The following is a 21,593-nucleotide window of genomic DNA, read 5'->3' on the forward strand; positions in this document are numbered from 1 at the left end:
AGCACAAGCCTACATTGTTAGGTGTTTACAAGTTCGTGATTCTTAACTCTTCTTAGTTGATTCTTTTTATGGATTTTGCTATAAATTCTAACTTGTTCTCCTGTATAGTTTATTTCACTAGGCTTCATTTGACAAATCTTTTTCCGTGACTTTATTTTCAATGTTTAGTGTTTGAAGTCCTGTCTCTTGTAAACTTTGTATAGTATGAACTTTTTTTTTTTTTTTTTCAACGTTTATTTATTTTTGGGACAAAGAGAGACAGAGCATGAACGGGGGAGGGGCAGAGAGAGAGGGAGACACAGAATCGGAAACAGGCTCCAGGCTCTGAGCCATCAGCCCAGAGCCCGACGCGGGGCTCGAACTCACGGAACGCGAGATCGTGACCTGGCTGAAGTCGGACGCCTAACCGACTGCGCCACCCAGGCGCCCCTAGTATGAACTTTTAAAATATCTGACAGTCTTCTGATTGTGTACTTAATTCACTATTTTATTATTTTCATCATTTTCTTTTTCTGCCTTCAGATGGATTGGTACTCTTTCTTTCTTTCGTTCTTTCTTTCTTTCTTTTATTTATTTTTGAGAGAGAGCACAAGCGGGGGAGGGACAGAGGATCTGAAGCAGGCTCCGCGCTGACAGCAGTGAGCCTGATGCGGGGCTCGAACACACAAACCGCGAGATCATGACCTAAGCCAAAGTCGGAGGCTCAACTGACTGAGGAACCCAGGCGCCCCTGAATTGGTACTTTACTATATTCCTTTTTTCTTCAGCTGTTTTAGAAATTATATATAACATCTTAGGGACTGCTGTTGATTTTTGAACCGTTTTATTGAGGTACAATTGACACACTATAAACTGTATATATTTAAACCTTACAATTTGGTAAGTTTTGACATAAGTAGAAGTTCGTGAAACCATCCTCAAAATCAAGATAATAAACAGACCCATAATCCCCCCAAATTCTCCATGCCCTTATGTTTCTCTCCTTATTCTTGATGCTAGTTTTACCATCATTGCTAGGTGTGGATTTTTACCATCCTCTCATGTAATGGAAGTGCACTTTTCCTTTTTTTTAAATGTCTATTTATTTAATTTTTTTAATGCTTATTTATTTTTGAAAGAGAGACAGAGTGTGAGTGGGGGAGGAGCAGAGAGAGAGAGGGAGACCCAGAATCTGAAGCAGGCTCCAGGCTCTGAGCTGTCAGCACAGAGCCCGATGCGGGGCTCGAACTCATGAACCGTGAGATCATGACCTGAGCCAAAGTCGGATGCTCACCCGACTGAGCCACCCAGGCACCCCATTAAGTGTTTATTTTTGAGAGCAGAAGCTGGGGAGGGGTAGAGAGAGGGGGACAGAGGAGGCTCTGTGCTGACAGGAGCGAGCCCAATGTGAGGCTGGAACTCGTGAACCACGAGATCATGACCTGAGCTGAAGTCAGATGCTCAACAGACTGAGCCACCCAGGTGCCTGGTAGTGCACTTTTCATTTGAAGATTTTGGAAACCTTGCTCAGCCATTTTCAAGTATTGCTTCTCAGCCACTCCCTTTTATTTATCTTTTCCTTCTGGAATTGTTAGGTATATATCAGAAGCTCTCAGTCGATTCTCTATGGATCTTCACTGCTTTCATACTTTTATTATTTGTATTTACCTATCTACTTCATTCTGGGTAAATTCCTAAAGCTTGTTTATTCTATTCGAGATTTTCGTTCAATCAGTAACTTCACTTTCTCATTTCCAAGGTCTTTTTTCATATCCACCTGTTTATCACTTCTGCTTATTTTTTATTTCCTAGTATTTTAAAATGTTATAATTCGTTTATATTTTGGTGAATCAAGCGCACCGGTTTTCAGGTATCTTCCAGGTATCTCTATTTATACGGAGTGAATTCATCTTCTGATTTTGTTTTGTTGGCTCACTTAAACTTCCATCTCTTTATGGGTTTTGGAATTACGGATTGCAGGATCATCGTGCATGGGGAGGGGTGGGGTTTGTGTCTGCGTGAGAACGTATGCACCTCCAACCGTTCTTGTTTAGCTGTCCTGCGACTGCGTCTGCCCGATTCCCTGGGGCCCTCAGGTCCATCATCAAGTCCTATGTAGTTCAGTGCTCCCCCACCCCGCCCTGTTAGTGGGTACATCACAGACCCAGGTATTAAGCCAGAGAATGGCTTGATCTGGGTGGGAAAATGCAAAAACAAGATTAAACCCCTGCCCTGGCCGGAGTGCAGTCTCTGAGGGAAGCAGGCAGGTTACAGTTGAACACTAAGAGTGCTATTAGAGAAAGGGTGCTGTGGCATTATGCACATACCTAAAATGCTGCTGGTGTGGAAACTGAAGGTGGAATGTGCAGGAGTCGGGAAGATGAGGGAGTGGTCATGAGGATATGACGCACTTGGGAAAGACCAGAGTCATTCGGTGAGAGTGAGGTTCATATTGTGAATAGGTAACAAGATTAAGCTGAAAAGGCAGGTCTGGGTCAGCTCAAAGGTTTCTTTCTGATGTCATGTTAGGGAGTTTACGTTTGTAATAAAATTGGAAGCTTATAAAAAATATTTTTTGAGAATAACATTAGAGTTGGATATTAGGGAAATCAACCTGTTATAAGGGTAATGAATGCACTGCAGGAGAAAGCAGGAAAATCTGCCCATAAAAACACTAAATTTTTTTTAAAGTTGGCTTTGGGAGGAGGCAGCTGGGTGGCTCAGTCCGTTAAGCGTCAGACTCTTGATTTCAGCTCAGGTCACGATCTCATGGTTTGTGAGTTCGAGCCCCGCATCAGGCTCTGCGCTGACAGCATGGAGCCTGCTTGGGATTCTCTCTCTCCCCCTGTTCTTCCCCCGCTTGTGTTCTCTCTAAAAGAAATAAACAAACTTAAACAATATTTTTTTTAAAAGTTGGCTTCAGTCAGTGGTGATGGCAGAGATAAAGAAGGGCATTTGTTTGGGAGGAATTTAGGAGACAGATTGGGTGGAGGAAAACCTAGGATCATTATCAGATTTACAGCTTTGGGATTAGTTAGTATAATTTTAGAGGTGGGAAATACAAGAATGTAAGGAAGAGTGCAGAGTGAGGGTTGATATGGATACCGTCTTTTTTTTTTTTAATTTTTTAAATGTTTACTTATTTTTTGAGAGAGAGAGAATGTGAGTGAGGGGCAGAGAGGGAGGGAGATACAGAATCCAAAGCACGCTCCAGATTCCACGCTGTCAGCACAGAGCCCAAGGTGGGGCTCGAACTCGCGAACCATGAGATCACGACCTGACCCGATGACGGATGCTTAACCGGCTGAGCCACCTAGGCGCCCCTGGATGCAAAGTCTTATCTTGGGCATTTTGTGTTTGAGATGCCTGTGGAAATCAGAAATACTCAGGGGGAAGGTGAACTAGGGAGACGGATGTACAGATTTGAAAGTCATCAGCACCTAGGAGATAAGACATTACTGCACAAGTGGTGGCTCAGGAGATGAACCGATGACAAACACGTACAGCTAGCAGTGGCTGGTGGTGGTGGTCGTGGTGGCAGCGGCAGAGGAGGAAGTACTTCCTCCCCAATCTTGGTATTTCTTTCCATTTAGGAACACACAGCATTCTTAATCTCCGCGCCTCCTTATTCGCTTTGCTCAGGTCTACTAGTTAAGGTTAAATGAGGCCATAGGATTGGGGCCCTAATCCAATAGGGCTGGTATCCTTCTAACAAAAAGAAGAAACACCGGCGATCCCCCACTCCCACCCTGTGCACAGAGGTAAAAAACAACATAAGGACACAGGAAGCCAGCTCTCACCAGACACCAATCCTGCTGGCCCCTTGGTCTTCAACTTCTAGCCTTCAGATCCGGAAGAAAACAAATTTCTGTGCTTTAAGCCCCCCAGTCTGCGGTGTTTTGTTATGGCAGCCTGACCTAACACACACATAAAGCAAGAAACTTTTATCCCAAGGAGCTTGATTACAAAATGGAGGAGAGAAAGGCTTAAAGGAAAAGGTCTAACCTGAATTTCACGGCAGGATGACTAGAATGCTTTCAAAGAGTTTTCCTTCCTCCAGTGTCTCCGCTCACTAGAACAAATGTTCTGGAGCTTTTCCAACAAGTTCACTTGAACAGACTGTCACTCAGTAGGTGTGGGAAGGGTCCCTGGGGCCTGCGTTTTCCACACGTATCCCAGGCGAAGGCACGGCGTTGTCCTGAGGTATGCTGGTGAAGAGGCCGCCGAGGCTGACATCCAGCCCGCACGCGCCCTGGCACAGGTTAGAGGAAGCGCATTTTTCTTTGCACAAAGACACCATTGACTCGCCAAGAGGCTTGCACCTACAGGAGTGTACCAACCAGACGCTGGTTCTCGTAGAGACACTGTGACTTGTAGGGTGTCCTTGATTCCAGCTGATTCTGACTCAGGTGATCAGCAACCACCGGGTACTACAGCAGTGGGAATTTTCCATAGGCCCCAAAGATTCCCTAAGGAAGCACAGCCGTACATTTTTGTAGCAATGATGTTAAAAGACTTTGGGGCGCCTGGGTGGCGCAGTCGGTTAGGCGTCCGACTTCAGCCAGGTCACGATCTCGCGGTCCGTGAGTTCGAGCCCCGCGTCGGGCTCTGGGCGGACGGCTCAGAGCCTGGAGCCTGTTTCCGATTCTGTGTCTCCCTCTCTCTCTGCCCCTCCCCCGTTCATGCTCGGTCTCTCTCTGTCCCAAAAATAAATAAACGTTGAAAAAAAAAAAAAAAAAGACTGACAGTACATGAGACAGATGAAGGTTCGCTAGAACAGGCTGGAAAATCACCTTAGAATGATCGATGGGGCCACAGAACAAAAAATGGGAGTGATGTCTTGGACTGGCAATATTTTTTCCTTTGGTATTTACCCAAAAGCCCCCACTATTAAGGCAAGTATGTCTCCTGGAGAATTGACGTATACTACTGAAAACGCAGAGGGGTTAGTTACATCATTGCTTGTTACTGACAATGGTGGATTTTTCGGTGATTTAAATTAAAACAGAGGGAAACAAAAATTTATGTGCACCATCGTTAACAAAGGAGATGGTAGACAACACTTATTTTTGGTAATATAGAGAAATTCCCCCGCGACACAGATGCTCTCACCATGTGAGAGAAAATGAAAATTCACTATATGAGAAAAAACTGAAAGTCTCAGTACAAATTTAAATAAGGAGGCCTGATAATAGAAAGCAGACTGAGGCGTCTGAGGGGAAACATTTCAGTCTGTAACATTTCTTCAATCGAGCTGTGGTTTCGGAATTTCTTTTATTGTTATTTCAGAGAGAGCGCGCGCGAGTCCGGGAGAGGGGCAGAGGGAAGGAGAGAGGGAATCTTAAGCAGGCTTTAAGCTCGGCGCAGAGCCCGACACGGGGCTCGATGCCACGACCCCGGGATCATGACTTGAGCTGAAATCAACCACTCAGCCGAGCCACCCAGGTTTCAGAATTTAATAAACGTATTACCGTGCTCTTGGATGACGCTGCTAAAAACTGCCGGAATGGCGGCAGAGTCGAGTGTTTCTTCCAGAACCGGCAGGCCTGATCCACAGGAATCACAGAGGGGAGACGCCTCTTGTGCCTGGATAATTGGGGACCTTTGTCAAGGAGCTGTCACGCCCTGCCTGCTGTGCACCTGGCCAGCGTATGTGAGGCCGGTGTCCCGTGAATCCCTTATCCCCCTTCTACCGCGGATCCGACAGAGCTGCTAACGCCACCTAAGAGCTGTCACTGCTGCCTTTCTGCGTGGCTTGGCCTAGACACTGAGGGGCTCTGCCCTGGCATGTACGGCCATATGGGTGTTGAGTGCTCCCATGTACGTAAAGCTCCTTCCACACTCGTCACAAGAGAAAGGCCTCTCCCCTCTGTGATGGTGCAGGTGGGTCTTCAGACTTCTCTTCTGGAGGAAGCCTTTGCCACATTCCGGACACCCGAAGGGCTTCTCTCCACTATGCGTGTGCAAGTGGACCTTCAGGCTTCCCCGTATGCAGTAGCTCTTGTCACACTCGGGACACCGGAAGGGCTTCTCACCACTATGGACTCGAATGTGTTCGGTGAGCCTGTACCGCTGAGTGAAACTTTTGCCGCACTTAACGCAGGAGAACGGCTTTTTGTCACTGTGCTGGAGCAGGTGGCTTTTCAAATTCCCTTTGAGACGGAAGCTTTTATTGCACTCAGGACACCGGAAGGGTTTCTCTCCGCTGTGGAGTCTCTGATGTTCGGTGAGCTGAGACTGCTGGGTGTAGGTCTTCCCGCACTCGCTGCACGCAAACGGCTTCTCGCCCCTGTGTATCCGCTGGTGGAACTTCAGGGAGGCCTTCCAGAAGAAGCTCTTGTCACACTCAGGACACCGGAAAGGCTCCTCGCCACCGTGAAGCCTCCTGTGCTCGGCGAGGTGCGAGTGTCGGCTGAAGCTCCGGCTGCACTCGGGACAGGAGAACGGCTTTTCTTTGGCGTGGACCTTGAGGTGCTCCGTGAGCCTCGACTGCCGAGGGAACGTCTTTTTGCACTCACCGCAGGAGAATTCCCTCTGCCTGTTGTGGACTCTGCTATGGCGAGCGAGCTTCGAGGGCCGGGTAAACCTCTTGCCACACTCCCCGCAGGAGAACGGCTTCTCCTCGCTGTGTAAACGCTGGTGGGCCTTCATGGCGTTCTTCCAAGAGAAGCTCCTGTCACACTCGGGACACTGGAAGGGCTTCTTCCCGCTGTGCTGAAACAGATGGGCTTTGAGGCTTCTCTTCAGGCGGAAGCTCTTCTCACACTCGGGACACTGGAAGGGCTTCTCTCCCGTATGAACTCTGATATGTTCAGTGAGTTTCGTCTTGTGCGTGAATTTCCGACCACATTCGTCGCAAGAAAACGGCTTCTCTCCACCGTGGATCCTCTGGTGGGCCTTCACGGCAGCCTTTCGGGAAAAGCTTCTGCCACACTCCGGGCAACGGAAAGGCTTCTTCCCATTGTGTCGGCAAACGTGGGCCTTCAAACTTCTCCGCAGGCGGAAGCTTCTGTCACACTCTGGACACCGGAAAGGCTTCTCCCCAGTGTGCACCCTGAGGTGCTCCGTGAGCTTGCACCGCGAGACGAAACCCTTGCCGCACCGCTCACAGGAAAATGGTCTCCCCCTTTTGTGCAAACACAGATGCTTCTTCAGAGTGGCTCTAAACTGGAAGGTCTGGTCACACTGGGGGCATGGGAGGGGGCGCTGGCCCGTGTGAACAACCTGGTGAATGACCAGGCTGCCCTTCAGATAGTAGCTCTTCTCGCACTTGCCACACTGGAAACGCTTCTTCTTACACAGGACCGGCCGGTTCCACCGGAGTTCAGAGCTCCCTCTGGATGCGTTTCTGTGCTGTGGAGATTTACAGAGCTGGCTCTTGGCGTGGTTTCTTTTGTGCTTTACCAAGTCTCTCTTTCCCTGGAAGACCTTCCTACAGACAAAACAGGAATAAAATCTTGGCCCTGGTGGAATTTCCAAGTCACCTGGGGTACCTACCCGCGTAGGCCATGGATCGTTCTTATCCCGATTAGAGGATATGATGTCAAGGTTTTCATGTGGAATCCCTATTTCTTGGAGACTTGGGTGCCGTAAGGTGGCTCTTTGATTTGGTAAGATCTTTCTTTCCTCCCCTGGGAAGGTAGCACACGAACCCTGCTTTTGGAGGCCATTTGAACGGCATTCCTCCTCTTCTGCCCCAAGATTTCCTTGGTCACCTGGAGAGAAAAAAAGAAGACCCACCCTTACCAATGACGTGTCTGTGCTACGATGGGGTCAAGAATGGTCTTCACGTCACTACCAGCATGGGAAAAGGAATCCCATTGATCTTGATGACCTTGTGTATCTGCTTGCCACAGGCCAAGTATATCTTAACTGTGATGTGCAAATTCTTCCATCAAGTGTTAAATGGCTGCGTATGGAAAAAAGATTGCAGGCAAATACATCTTGTGAACCAATGGGTTATCCTCAGAGAATAAGCAGAAGTTGAAAGAAAATAAAAATGAGCTAGTCTGAGAATATGACCATTCTATACTAGTTCCTTAAATCTGTGAAGTAAATCACATAATACTGAAGTATAAAGGCTTTGGGTCATATTCTTGCCCCTTCTACCACAGATTTCAGGAAAAGCTTTCTAGAAGAAATGCTAATAAAAAATATCTTTCTTGGCACCTGGGTGGCTCAGTCAGTTAAGTGTCCAACTTCAGACCCAGTCATGATCTCACAGTTCACGAGTTCGAGTCCCACATTGGGTTCTCTGCTGTGAGTGCAGAACCCACTTCAGGTCCTCTGTCCCCTCTCTCTGCCCCTCCCCCACTTGTGCTCCCTCTCTCAGAAATAAACATAAAAAAAAAAGAAAGTATCTTTCTTAAGAATGTCAAAATGACAATTTACTAAATTTCACAAAGAACACTATGGAAATAATGCCCTTTTCCAAGGACCTTTGCATTGTAAGAAAGATACTAATAGACGCATAGTCACTGCTGTTCCCAGAGCAAAAACCATGATGACAGGAAATGGGGAGCTGAGCTCGCACCGTATTCTCACCCGCAAAAACTGGAGCGGTCAATTCCAGATGCTGGCCTGAGCTGATGTATTTCAGAACCGCTTTTTCTCCTACCTGTTGAACTGGGTCCTAGGCCTCTCCTTTTTTAAAATCTCTTAACACAGGAGGAAACCTGACCTGTCAGGAAGGGTGGGCCTGCCCCCAGAGAACTCTGATTATGCTCTGTGGTCACTGTTAACAACAACAGGATGATGCCATTTACTAAGTTAGCACTCCATAGCTAACGTCTAGGTCATGGCAAAAGCGTGCTTACCTATCTCCTTGAACTCTATTTCTTATCACTTACTATTTATTCCAGGCAGAGGAGCAGTTGTGATTATTGGGTGAGTACCACCTGGCACGAAGGGAACATTCGTTTTTAGGGACAGCCACCAAAGTTGGCTTTGGTACTCAAAAACCTTTCTGGGTCCTCCCTTTCTAAAGGATGAGGTCAAACTTCCTCCTTGGGATTTCTGGCCCCAGCTAATCTGACATCATGTCATGTTTCCCCTTCTCCACCTCCCATACGCTCCCAAGAATCACATTCTGCTATACGTTTTCTAAACACAATGGGCTTGTTCCCACCTTTGAGACAGCTCATGTATAACCCCTGCTGATCTTCTCTAACCAAATCCGTCCATTCTTTGCTATTTAAATCCTAATTCCTTTAGAAGGCCTCCTGGGAAACTGCTGTCTCTACTCCACTCACTCTCCTCTAAATCCCTATACGACTCCTACTACCACTGCCACTTACTATTTTATTAAATTGTACACAGTCCCATTATATAGATGACTAGTCCAACAGTTCAATATGATCGACTAACTTAACTGCCATCCCAGGTGAGCACGAAGACCAAATCCTCCAGCGGAACATATATATGGGTATATGTATGTGTCTCCTTCCCACCCCCAGCCTGAGTAATAACTAACACAGTCCTATGAACATGGTAGGGACTCAATGCTCATTAGATAAATGAAATAATAGACATTGGCAATAAAATGGAGTCTTTGGGAATTCTTTTTTTGTTTTGATGGAGCTAGCCCATACGTTCCCTGGGCTCAAATCCCTTCTTCTTAAGGGGAGTCCTATGACTTCCAGGGACTTAGATCTCCATTTAATAAAACATTAGCATGGTCTAAAAAATAACATATTCCCTTAAGCATTTAAAGTATTTCCAACGTTCTTCTTGTGATACAAGGAATTCAAAAAGGAATCCTTCTGGGGCAGCTGGGTGGCTCAGTCGGTTGAGCGTCCGACTTCGGCTCAGGTCACGATCTCACAGCTCATGAGTTCGAGCCCCGCGTGGAGCCCTGTGCTGAGAGCTCAGAGCCTGAAGCCTGTTTCTGTGTCTCCCTCTCTCTCTGCCCCTCCCCCACTGCATTCTGTCTCTGTCTCTCTCAAAAATAAACATTAAAAAAAAAATTTTTTTTTTAAAAAGGAATCTTTCAACAGGATTTTAGAACTCAAGTTCTAAAAATCTGTACGATAAAAAAATAGTATGTTATACCACATTGGACGGTTTTCCATTTCTCTATACTCAAATGGACACAGTGGTGTCGTGGGAAGATGGCTGCTCCTCAGGACTTGACAAGTGGGTCCTCCACTTGTTCTTTTACAGGGAATTCTTCTTTTTTTTTTAACAAAACATACACAATCTCCCTCCTTATAAAAGTAATACGTTCTTGTATTTGCTTCCCACTCGAGGGAAAAAAGAACACTCTCCATCAAAACAATGCTTATTCACAACGTCCAGCTGACTATCCACAAAGATAAAAGAAATCAGTCATGACCCTAAATCCATCATACTCACCAAAATACAGCAACTTTCCAGTCTTCTGCGTGCTGCACTGCTCGTCAGCAGAAGGGCTAAGTGTCATTCTTTTCTCCAAGGGTCCCTGGTCTCTGATTAACAGGGTTCTCCCTCGTTCCATCCAAGTGATCAAATCTGGCTTGGAAGAAACACCACCTGCAAAGAGAGTCCACATAGACGCAATCTGGATTTATCTGAGTTCTTCACTGAACATGATTATCAGAGTTGACTTTGATTCCTGAAGACAGGACATCAAAGTTAAGTTAAAAAAAAAAATGGAAACCCGCGACGCCTGGGTGGTTCAGTCAGTTAAGCGTCCGACTTCGGCTCAGGCCATGATCTCACAGTTCGTGGGTTCGAGTCCCGCGTCGGGCTCTGTGCTGATAGCTGAGAGCCTGGAGCCTGCTTCATATTCTGTGTCTCCTTCTCTCTCTGCCCCTCTCCTACTCGCGCTCTGCCTCTCTCTCTCTCTCTCTCTCTCTCTCTCAAAAATAAATAAGTGATAAAAAAAAAATTGAAACCCTTGAAATTACATGAATGACAACAAAATATAGCCTAACCAAGACTGCTTAGCTTAAATGTTCTCTGCAATGTTTCATAAAACTAAAGGAAATGGGGAAGTTAAGGACAATGATTTTTACTTTTATTTTAATGGTTATTTATTCTTGAGAGAGGGAGAGACAGAGCCCAAATGGGGTAGGGGCAGAGAGAGAGAGGGAGACACAGAATCCAAAGCAGGCTCTAGGCTCTGAGCTGTCAGCACAGAGCCCGATGCGGGGCTTGAACCCACAAACTGTAAGATCATGACCTGAGCCGAAGTCAGACCCTTAACCAACTGAGCCACCCAGGTGCCCCTGGACAATGATTTTTAAAAGGCCAGCAGACCCAGGCAGAAAGTCTTAAAAAATGATCATTATGAGAACAATGTGAGTGCAATAAAAAGCAAAATCACAGGAGGTCAAGAAGGGAGTCTGATCACTAAATGCTTCTGACTAGACTCCCCATATTCAAAGACACTAACTACTGAGGTGCAGTGAAGGAACCAGGAAGTTGTTAAATGATGGCAATGATGAAGGGAGAGAGAGTAATGTGTCTAATGACATAAGCATGAAGGGAAGAAGGACGGTTCTAAAGTAAAGGAGTGATTTTAGAAGATCCAATGGATGCCCTGTAGTAGTGTCACCTACCGCTGAGACCTTGAATCAAGCATTGGCAGCACCTGAAGGGCTTGTGAAAAATGTGGACTCCTGGGCCTGAGGCTGGACCTGCTAAATCCTAATCTCTGGGGCTAATATCTGGATGCCCGTACAGAAAATCATTTGTAAATAATGCCCTTCGGGTTTTAAAAAGTGGGAAAATCAGACTGGATTTTCCAAGCACAAGGACACCAGTTGTGATAACTCCCAACTCAACCCTGGATAAGCACGTAGCTCGAGTTTCTCCTACCTTACTGGACTGAGACTGCTCTGCTTGACCTCCAAATGTTGAGGTGTCCCGGGGCTCTGTCCTATCTACATATTCTCCCTAGATGATTCCACTTAGCCCTGAGATTTCAAACACCATCTTGGGCCACCTGGGTGGCTCAAGTCGGTTGAGCGTCCGACTTCGGCTCAGGTCATGATCTCACGGCTGATGGGTTCGAGCCCTGCGTGGGGCTTTGAGCTGACAGCTCAGAGCCAGAAACCTGCTTTGGATTCTGTGTCTCCCTCTCTTTCTGCTCCTCTCCCAGTCATGGTCTCTCTCAAAAATAAACATGAAAACAAAATTTTTTTTAAACACCATCTATACAGTGACTCCAAATTTGTGAATCCAGCCCTGATCTTCACTTGGAATTCCACTCTTGCATACCCAATTATAAATATTTCCATATAATGTCTAATAAATATCTCACACTTAAGGTCCTTTCCCCAAGTGTTCCTGACGTCATTGAATAAAGCCATTGGCTTCGACATACTCAAGCCAAAAATCTAGGAGTTGATTCTTCTTTCACTTTTAGGCCCAACATCCAACCCACCAGCAACATCCGGGACGCTACGTCCTAAAGACATTCAGAGCCTGTCTACTTCTACCTTTATCACCACCTACCTCGTTCAGCTGCCATGAAGCCTCACCTGCACTGCTGAGGTTCTTGGCTGGTGTCTCTCCTTTCATTGCCGTGCGCTACAATTCATTCTCCCCATGGCAACCCAAGTAATTAATTGTTCCAACAAATTTTGTCTTACTAGTCCTGTGTAAATCCTCTCATCACCTTCCCTTTGTATACAGAACTAAATCGAACTCTGTACCTTGACCTAGAGGCCCCTTCCAGACTCGGCACCACAGTTCTCATCTCCTAGCCTTCTCTGCATGTGTGACTAGCCTTAGCGTGGTTCCCATCACACAATGCGCTCATGCACTCCAACCCTTAAACTTCTGCACTAATCTTTCCTCTGCTTAGAATTTTCTTCCCTCTGATTTCGCACAATTGACTCATCTTGTCATCCCTATCTCAGATAGAAGAGATTATAAACCCCAAAGGAGGGAGAGAATCCTACAGGCTATATTGAGATCACCTGTTAAATTGGTAACGGTAGAAATGGTTTTAATGACGTAAGAATGAGTTAGAGCAAGTTGGATAAACGGCAAAGTGTAATCTCAACTTTCTCTTCAAATCTACCCCGTGAGTATTTCTCTGGGTATACCTACGTGTCCCATCCCACCGCCCCTTCTCCCTCTACCAGGGAACTTTTCCCCCAGTTCTTACGAGGAGAGAAAACTCATCTTGTCGAGGCAACATAAGTAGGCACCAAAGTATCAGTTTTAAAAAAAGGATACACTGGGGCGCCTGGGTGGCGCAGTCGGTTAAGCGTCCGACTTCAGCCAGGTCACGATCTCGCGGTCCGTGAGTTCGAGCCCCGCGTCGGGCTCTGGGCTGATGGCTCAGAGCCTGGAGCCTGTTTCCGATTCTGTGTCTCCCTCTCTCTCTGCCCCTCCCCCGTTCATGCTCTGTCTCTCTCTGTCCCAAAAATAAACGTTGAAAAAATAATTTTTTTAAAAATAAAAAAAGGATACACTTAAAAAAAAAGAGAGAGAGAGAGAGAGGCAATGAGGTTATTTAGTAATTCTAACTGTGGGACAAACAAGGGAGGTTTGGGGTGAAAGAGAATTCTGAATTAATAAGACTGGGGGGGGGTGCAGATATCACTAGATAAAATAATGACATGTTAAATATTCCCAGGCCATAATAGGAAGTTAAGAAGATATTCTAAAGTGGAAACTGGCCACAGAATCATACTCAATAGCTAATACAGAGTGGAAAGCCTAATAGTATTAGGCTGGTTTCCCAAAAATGATTTCTTTGAAGCCAATCCTACCCAGGGAATCAAGAGTCTCATAATTGGTCTTCATCACTTGCTGATACATTTCCTTCTGCCACTTCTCCAGGATCTCCCACTCTTGTTCCGAAAAATATAAGGCCACATCATCAAATGTCATTGTTACCTGGAATCACAAACAGTACATACATACATTTTCACTTTCAGGCTACCATCTTTCAATGTCTGTGTCTTTAAGAGACGAGAAGAAACTATATTAAAATCTCATTCTTGGGCGCCTGGCTGGTTCAGCTGGTGGAGCATGCAACTCGTGATTTCGGGGTGGTAACTTTGAGACCCACAGGGGTGTACAGATTACTTAAAAATAAAATCATATAGGAGCACCTGGGTGGGCTCAGTTGGTTAAGCCTCGGACTTCAGCTCAGGTCATGATCTCGTGTTTTGTTGCTTTGAGCCCCACGTTGGACCCTGTGCTGACAACTCAGAGCCTGGAGCCTGCTTTAGATTGTTTCCCTCTTTCTCTGCCCCTCCCCTGCTTGTGTGTGTGCACACACGTGCTCTCTGTCTCAAAAATGAATAAATGTTAAAAAATTTAAAAAAAGAAAATCATATACATATATATAATTATATGTGATATATATATTCTATCATTCTCTCTGGATGGTGCCATGAACAATGTAATAAAGGGGTCACAGAAGTCTATTTGACCCACATAGTGAATTAATGACCAGCAGGCCTTTGAACACATGCATCACCTAAAGGGGGATCCCTTACTTAGCAACAACCAATTATTGGTATGCAAGACTTTTAAAAACTTTTTATTTTGAAATATAGACTCAGGAAGTTGCAAAGATAGTACAGTACAGAAAGGTTCCCTGTGTCCTATACCTGATGGGGGAAGAGGTGAGAAGCGGGAGGGGAAAAAATGCATTACATTAGTAAGATTATTAGATATGAAAATCTCAGTAAGGGTAGAAGCAAAACTTGCATAAGTAGGCAGGTTATATACTTAGTTGAATTTAACAGAGTTTCCTGGATTGAGCCCAGGATATGCCTATTAAACTCTAAAACCGGTGTTGAAATTTCCCATTAACCACCCCAACTGGTTTCAAATTTTCTGTCATTTCCTAGAGGGAGCAGTCTCCAGTTCCTTTAATTCCCAGTCTTCCTTCCCCTAACTTTTTTTTCATCCGTTTATACAGATGAGCTTCTTTGAGGTTACATCCATCAGCAGAGCACAGAACGAGAACCCGAGAGAAACCAAAGAACTCCGACACACGGCGGAAACAGCGGGTGACAAGAGGGGACGCTTGGTTAGACCCTGAATTTCTCCCAGTGACCCCTTCTCTTCCTATTCCATTGCAGAAACAACCTGAGCACCAAAACCGTCCCTTTACCCGCCGGGGGCTCCGAGCTCAGTCCAGGGTCACGCACGGACAGTCCCCCGCCGCCTCACTGCCCGAATCGGGACCCCACACCAGATCGCGACAGGGACGAGTTTCGACAGGGCCCGCATCCTCCAAGGCCCCTCTTACCGGAGCCAGCTCAGCCATGGCCCTTCACGGCCCCCGCCTCTGCCCCTGCCTTCGCCGCTGCCCCTGCCTTCGCCGCTGCCCTGGAGACGCCGAGCGCACGGGTCACCCCCCCGGCACCGCCCACGGCGCGCGGCCTCCCACCCCCGTCCAGCCCCGCTAGGCCCAGCCCCCGCGCGGTGCACGCTGGGACTCGCGCCCGGCCCGGCCCCACAGCGTCCCCTGCGGCCGGGAGGAGCCAGCGCCGTCCCCGGGTCCTGGCGCTGGGTCTGGGTCTCCAAGCGAGGAAGACAGACCGAGAGGCACTGAACCGAGCTGGAGACAGGAAGACGGAGAGGCGGACGTGGGGCTTCAGCTGCAAGTGGGGAGACGACTCGCTCTTCACTGAGCCCGGGACGGAGAAGGGGCGCGGGGCTGGTTCCTCCCCGAAGCGGACCCCAGGCGAGGGGAGGATCATCTGTGAGGCCATCCCGGGAATGAAGCGAGGGAGGTGAGCCGGCCCAGGGGGTCAACGAGCAGGTCTCTGTCATGGGCAATGGGGAGTCCGTCCTGCCAGGGATTCTGAGAGTGTGCAGCCCCCCACCCCCCGCCCCCGCTCAGAATCCTCCCGCCAGGGGCCAGAAGGCAGGCAAGTCATCCACCAAATCCTGCTTCTTCAGTGAAACCACTTCTGGTCTACCTTGGACACACGTCGAGCCCATATTTAACAGTAGGTTTTGTAGATACGTCTCAGGTTGAGGGCGTGCTCTTCTATTCCGAGTTTGCTGGGAATTTATATTGTGAGTGGGTGTTTTGTTTTGCCCAAAGCCTTTTCTGCATCAATTTATATTTTTATGTGGTTTTTCTCTCTTAAACAATTAATACGGTCGGTTAGATAGATTGATTTCTGAACGTTGAACCAGCCTTGCATTCCTGCCATAAACCTTACGGGGAAGACCTGTGGAGGGTTGAAATGCTACTCATCTTACAAGCCGACAAATCGGCCTGCCATAGTTTCATAGGCGTTGACAATAGACAAAATTCATGGGTCATAGGCAGCTTGAGATTTATGTTCACATCGTTCATTACCTTGTCCTCAAGTCCCATGGGAATGATATGGGGTGGCCCAGGTGGATCCTGCACACATGATGGCTTTGTGTGGCAGGTGAAGAACCCAAACCATGGCATTCCCACTCTTACAGTGGAGCTGTTAGCAATTTGCTCGACTACTCTGATCATCTCTCTTTTATTATTAATAACTACACTAAACATAGTTATTAAAGTACTTGGATTTAGATCTTTTTTATTATTAGTTTTCTGCTTTTCCTCTCTGCCTTTCATTTCTCTGTTTTCTCTTCTGGATTATTTGACTTTGTTTTAGTATTGCATTTTAATTTACTTATAATTTTCACTGTGTCTTTTTATTTTTTTTTAATTAATTTATTTATTTTGAGAGAGAGAGAGAAAATCCCAAGCATGCTTCACACTATCAGCGCAGAGCCCCGTGTGGGGCTCAAACTCACAAACCGTGACATCATGACCTGATCCGAATTCCAGAGTCTGGGGTTTAACTGACTGAACCATCTAGGTGCCCCTCACTGTATCTTTTTATATTCTATTTCGTAGTTGCTTTAGGAACTCTAAAATATGCATTTAATTTTCTTTTACCGTTTTTAAAAGTTTGTGTATTTATTTTAAGAGAGACAAAGAGAGCACAAGCAGGAGAGGGGCAGAGAGAGAATCCACACACCGTCAGAAGCAGTCTCCACACACCGTCAGAAGCAGTCTCCACACTCCGTCAATGTGCAGAGCCCAATGTGGGGCTCAAACCCATGAAACTGTGAGATCATGACCTGAGCTGAAACCACATCAGTCCCTTAACCGACTGAGTCACCCAGGCACCCCTAATTTTCTTTTACTTTGTTAAAAGAGCAGCTTTATTCGGATATAATTAGTATACCGTACAATTTTCCCATTTAAAGAGTATAGTTCAATGACTTTTAGTCTATTCACAGCTTCTTCCTTTATTCTTTCTTTTTTAAATAATAGACTTTTTAAAAATCAGTTTTAAACTCACAGAAAAATGAGTGTTAAATACAGAGTTCTCATTAGTCCCCCACCTTCCCTCAATTTCCCATATTAAAACAAGCATGCAGGATTTTCAAGATTAAGAAAATCCAAGAAAACAGAACTGCACAATGACCTATATAAAATTCTAACTGTAGAAAATTTAAAAGTCTGATTGTCTCAGAGCTGATTGGACTGACTTGCAATGTTATTATCAGTATAAGAATATTACATGTCTCCCATCCTTTTGCCAACATTGTTTTCAAGATTTTATTTTTAAGTAATCGCTGCACCCAACATGGGGCTGGAACCCACAACCCGGAAATGAAGAGTCACATGCTCTACCAACGGAGCCAGCCAGGCGCCCCTGCCAACATTTTTCATTTGCTCTGACATCCATTTCATGTAATCATATTTTAATTTTGTTTTGATTTGCATTCATTTCACAAAAATTGATTGACGCTGTGTTCTTTTCTAAATAGAAAAATGTATCTACCTAATGTAGATACCTAATTGTAGACTCACGTGGGAGTATAAGAAATAATACAGAAACATCCCATGTTTTACTGGTACGCATTTGTATGTGTGCGTTTGTTTCATTTCACGAGGCTGTAGGCTTTTCTATGCACTAATTTCTTTTTCCTCCTCTGTAAACTCTTCATTTCCTATTTGGCAATTCACTGGTGGATCCTAGAAAACGATTTTACCTATTTAAATAAATTTCATATCACATCACAGTCACATCACAAAATCCAGTGATTTTTCTCATATTTTTTTTGATTCAGTAGCTTGACTTATTAGGTTTTATAAAATGTATATATTGAGATGTATTCATTTTTGTCTTTGAATTTCTTAGCATTTCTCTCTATATAAGAATTTGTCTTTGAATTGTCTTAGACACTCTGCACATATAAGGTAGGGTAACAAATTACGGAAAGGAAAATTTTTTCTTTGAGTAAACTCATTGGCCATGTGGGATTATTGCAGGATATGGTGTTAGATGTGGATATGGAATAATTTTTATTTGTTCTAATATCCACTTTTACCACGTGGACAGCCTTTGTCCTGTTTTAGTGAAATTCACTTTATGCCGGTAACTAGAAGTGCTCATGAGCCTTTAAAGCCAATGGAGGGGTACCTGGGTGGCTCAGTCGGTTAAGCAGCCAACTTTGACTCAGGTCAGGTTCGTGAGTTCGATCCCCGTGTGGGGCTCTGTGCCGACAGCTTGGGCCTGGAGTCTGCTTTGGATTCTGTGTCTGTCTCTGTGCCCCTTCCCTGCTCGCACTCTTCTCTCTCTCTCTCTCTCTCTCTCAAAAATAAATAAACAGTAAAAAAAAAAATTTTAAGCCAGTGGAGCCCCTTCTTCTTTATGAATGTCAAGGACACTCACTGACTTCCTTAGTGGTTCCTCTATCTCTCCAGCCTTCTGCCTTCTCCTGCCGCCGGTGAGCTTGGCCGGGTCAGCTCCACATCTTTGCTGTTGTCATTATAGCCAAGGACTTTCTCTCCTAAAGCTGCTACCAGGTCCTCAAAGTTGGGGACATATATACTTTTTCCTGGAACGATTACAGTTTTCAGTCTAAGTAAGGTCTGTCCTCTGGGTTTACTGTGTCTTTTACTGGACACTCAAATGATATTCCCAGGGGACCGGAGAAGTGAGCACCTGAGGAACACCACCACGTGTTACACACTTGCTGTGTACATGACAGCCCAGTATCTTGATGTCTCTTCCACGTGTTCAGAAGGAAAGAAATCACGAAGAGGCATGGATGCAGCTATTTTTGTAAAATTCTGCTTACTTTCCTAAACTATCCATTCCAGGTCAGCCTCTCTGCTCTCCACGAGGAATGAAGGTTTTCCACTACATGGCCTGACAAGAATCTCGCCCCGAGCTTTAGGCCATCCCAAGACAACACATCTGCTTTCCCCAGAGTTCTTTCTGGCTGACTTCAGGAGGTCCTAACCCACAAAGGAAGCCAGCTATGGTGGAAAGACCTTGAACTTTAGAGTGAGACCTGGGTTTGGGTGTTGGCTCTACCATTTGCCATCTTTGTGACATCAGGCAAGTCATTTGAATACCTGTAACTTTGGTTTCCGTATCTGAAGGGTTGCTGAGGGGGGTGCCTGAGTGGCTCAGTTGGTTGAGCGTCCGACTTTCGGCTCAGCTCATGATCTCACAGTTTGTGGGTTCGAGCCCCACGTCGGGCTCTGTGCTGACAGCTCAGAGCCTGGAGCCCGCTTCAGATTCTGTGTCTCTCTCTCTCTGCCCCTCCCCTGCTCAAGCGCTGTCTCTCTCTGTCTCAAAAATAAATATAAACATTAAAAAAATTTTTTTTTTAATAATTAAGTGAGGTAACATAGATAAAGCACTTTCACCACAGTATCTAGATTTATTCCTCCTGGCCTTGCCTCCTTCCCATCTCCCTCAGCTTTAGATTGTCTAGTATGCTGATAGGCACCTCTTTCACCCTACGTGGAAGTCTCCTCAGTTCCCTTCTCTCGAATCTTCTTTTCTCCCCTAACCTGAATCTCTTGGTCCTGTGTTATTTCCCCACGAATGATTCAGCATAAAGCCAACCTAATAGGCAAAAAATCTTACAGAGTCAAGTCGCCTTTGACATTTCTTAAGTTGCTCCTAAAGTACGGTATAAATGGCTTTATGCAGTTCTGCACAGCATTTCTTTTTTTTTTTTTTTTTTTTTTAATTTTTTTTTTTCAACGTTTATTTATTTTTGAGACAGAGAGAGACAGAGCATGAACGGGGAGGGGCAGAGAGAGAGGGAGACACAGAATCGGAAACAGGCTCCAGGCTCCGAGCCATCAGCCCAGAGCCTGACGCGGGGCTCGAATTCACGGACCGCGAGATCGTGACCTGGCTGAAGTCGGACGCTTAACCGACTGCGCCCCTGCACAGCATTTCTTATATACACCGATGTTTCAGAACCACTGACTTAGATCAAGGGAAGGAAGGAAAGGAAAGCCCGTTTATAGATGTGTATGCATTCAAACCATTCTGCCTCTAAGATACTCATCAAATCTCTGGAGGTAGTGAAGCAACAAATGGAGAAAATGAAAGTGTTGCTGCTTGCCTATTGGGCCTACTCCATTCCACATTAATATTAAATTTCTATAACCTTAACAGAGTCAATAGACTTGTTTAGTTAGAGGATTACCCCACCTTATAAGCACACGGGATGTGACTTAAGAAGTATCTATCACGGGGTGCCTGGGTGGCTCAGTCGGTTGGGCGACAGACTTCGGCCCAGGTCATGATCTCATGGTCTGTGAGTTCCAGCCCCACATCGGGCTCGGTGCTGACAGCTCGGAGCCTGGAGCCCGCTTCGGATTCTGTGTCTCCACCTCTCTCTGCCCCTTCCATGCTCATGCTCTGTGTCTGTCTCTCAATAATAAATAAAATGTAAAAAAAAAAAATTTAAAAAAAAAGAAGTATCTATCACATGGGGGCATTATGAGGGCTAAAAGCTACAAAGTATGTCCTTATTCACACAGTGCTTGGCATATAGTAAGCACTTAATATAAGCTAGCAGTTGTTTTTATCATCTTCTTGAAGAGCTTCAGATAAAGAACCTAAAATCCCAGAACCAGATGGAAAACTGTCTTTCTCATTTCACTGAGAAGCATCATATGCACTTAAATGAAAATACATGTCGAGTCCTTTTTAAATATGTGGTTAGGAGAAACCAGAGACTCCAAAAAATCATACATATACTCACAAGAGGAGGAAGAATCTTGCCTAGAATTACCTATAGTATTCTAATGTTTTATTTCTACTTTTTCTTTTGAAGGCCTTACTAAGCCAGGATCTGTTTAAGTTACTAGAATTCACTGTTCACTGGGTTTTTTTGTTTTTGTTTCTTTTTTAGTGTTTATTTATTTTTGAGAGAGAGAGAGAGACAGAGCATGAACAGGGGAGGGGCAGAGAGAGAGGGAGACACAGAATTGGAAGCAGGCTCCAGGCTCCGAGCCATCAGCCCAGAGCCCGACGCGGGGCTCGAACTCACGGACCGCGAGATCGTGACCTGAGCTGAAGTCGGACGCTTAACTGACTGAGCCACCCAGGCGCCCCTCACTGGTTTTTTTTTTTTTTTTTTTTTTTAATTTCTTTAATGTTTATTTATTTTTGAGAGAGAGAGAGACAGAGAGACAGAGCATGAGTATGAGTGGGGGAGGGGTAAAGAAGGAGGGAGACACAGAATCCGAAGTAGGCTCCAGGCTCCGAGCTGTCATCACAGAGCCCGATGCGGGGCTTGAACCCACAAACCGCGAGATCATGACCTGAGCCGAAGTTGGATGCTTAACTGACTGAGCCACCCAGGCACCCCTATTCACTGTTCTTGTTTCCAGTAGG

General features: G+C 45.7%; 2 protein-coding genes across 3 annotated transcripts in view; both read right to left on the bottom strand.

Moving 5' to 3' along the window:
• ZNF786 (zinc finger protein 786) overlaps window positions 1–4,490 on the bottom strand; it is a 30,438-nt gene extending 25,948 nt beyond the window's left edge. Inside the window, exon 1 of the transcript XR_006716633.1 lies at window positions 3,985–4,490. The gene's annotated coding sequence lies outside the window, so the exon portion shown is untranslated. The remainder of the gene's footprint in view (window positions 1–3,984) is intronic.
• Window positions 4,491–4,969: 479 nt separating this feature from the next.
• ZNF425 (zinc finger protein 425) lies at window positions 4,970–15,324 on the bottom strand. 2 transcript variants are annotated; one of them, XM_045496050.1, is made up of 4 exons: window positions 15,182–15,324; window positions 13,686–13,812; window positions 10,333–10,488; window positions 4,970–7,694 (listed from the first exon to the last, which is right to left on the bottom strand). In XM_045496050.1, the coding sequence occupies exons 1-4, from the start codon at window positions 15,197–15,199 to the stop codon at window positions 5,740–5,742; spliced, it is 2,256 nt and encodes a 751-aa protein (XP_045352006.1). In that variant the 5' UTR covers window positions 15,200–15,324; the 3' UTR covers window positions 4,970–5,739. The 2 variants fall into 2 exon arrangements, with proteins under 2 accessions (XP_045352006.1, XP_045352007.1); XM_045496051.1 differs by lacking the exon at window positions 13,686–13,812 and having other exon boundaries at window positions 5,351–7,694; window positions 15,182–15,293.
• Window positions 15,325–21,593: the final 6,269 nt, after the last annotated feature.

This window comes from Leopardus geoffroyi, chromosome A2, assembly GCF_018350155.1.
Source record: "Leopardus geoffroyi isolate Oge1 chromosome A2, O.geoffroyi_Oge1_pat1.0, whole genome shotgun sequence".
In the NCBI taxonomy this organism is placed as follows: Eukaryota; Metazoa; Chordata; class Mammalia; order Carnivora; family Felidae; genus Leopardus; species Leopardus geoffroyi.

Coding starts and splice junctions, on each gene's coding strand:
- ZNF425 (XM_045496050.1), bottom strand. Junction 10,489..13,685: donor TGAGACTCTTGATTCCCTGG/GTAGGATTGGCT, acceptor CTCTCTTTGCAG/GTGGTGTTTCTTCCAAGCCA. Junction 7,695..10,332: donor TGGAAAGTTGCTGTATTTTG/GTGAGTATGATG, acceptor TTTTCTCTCCAG/GTGACCAAGGAAATCTTGGG.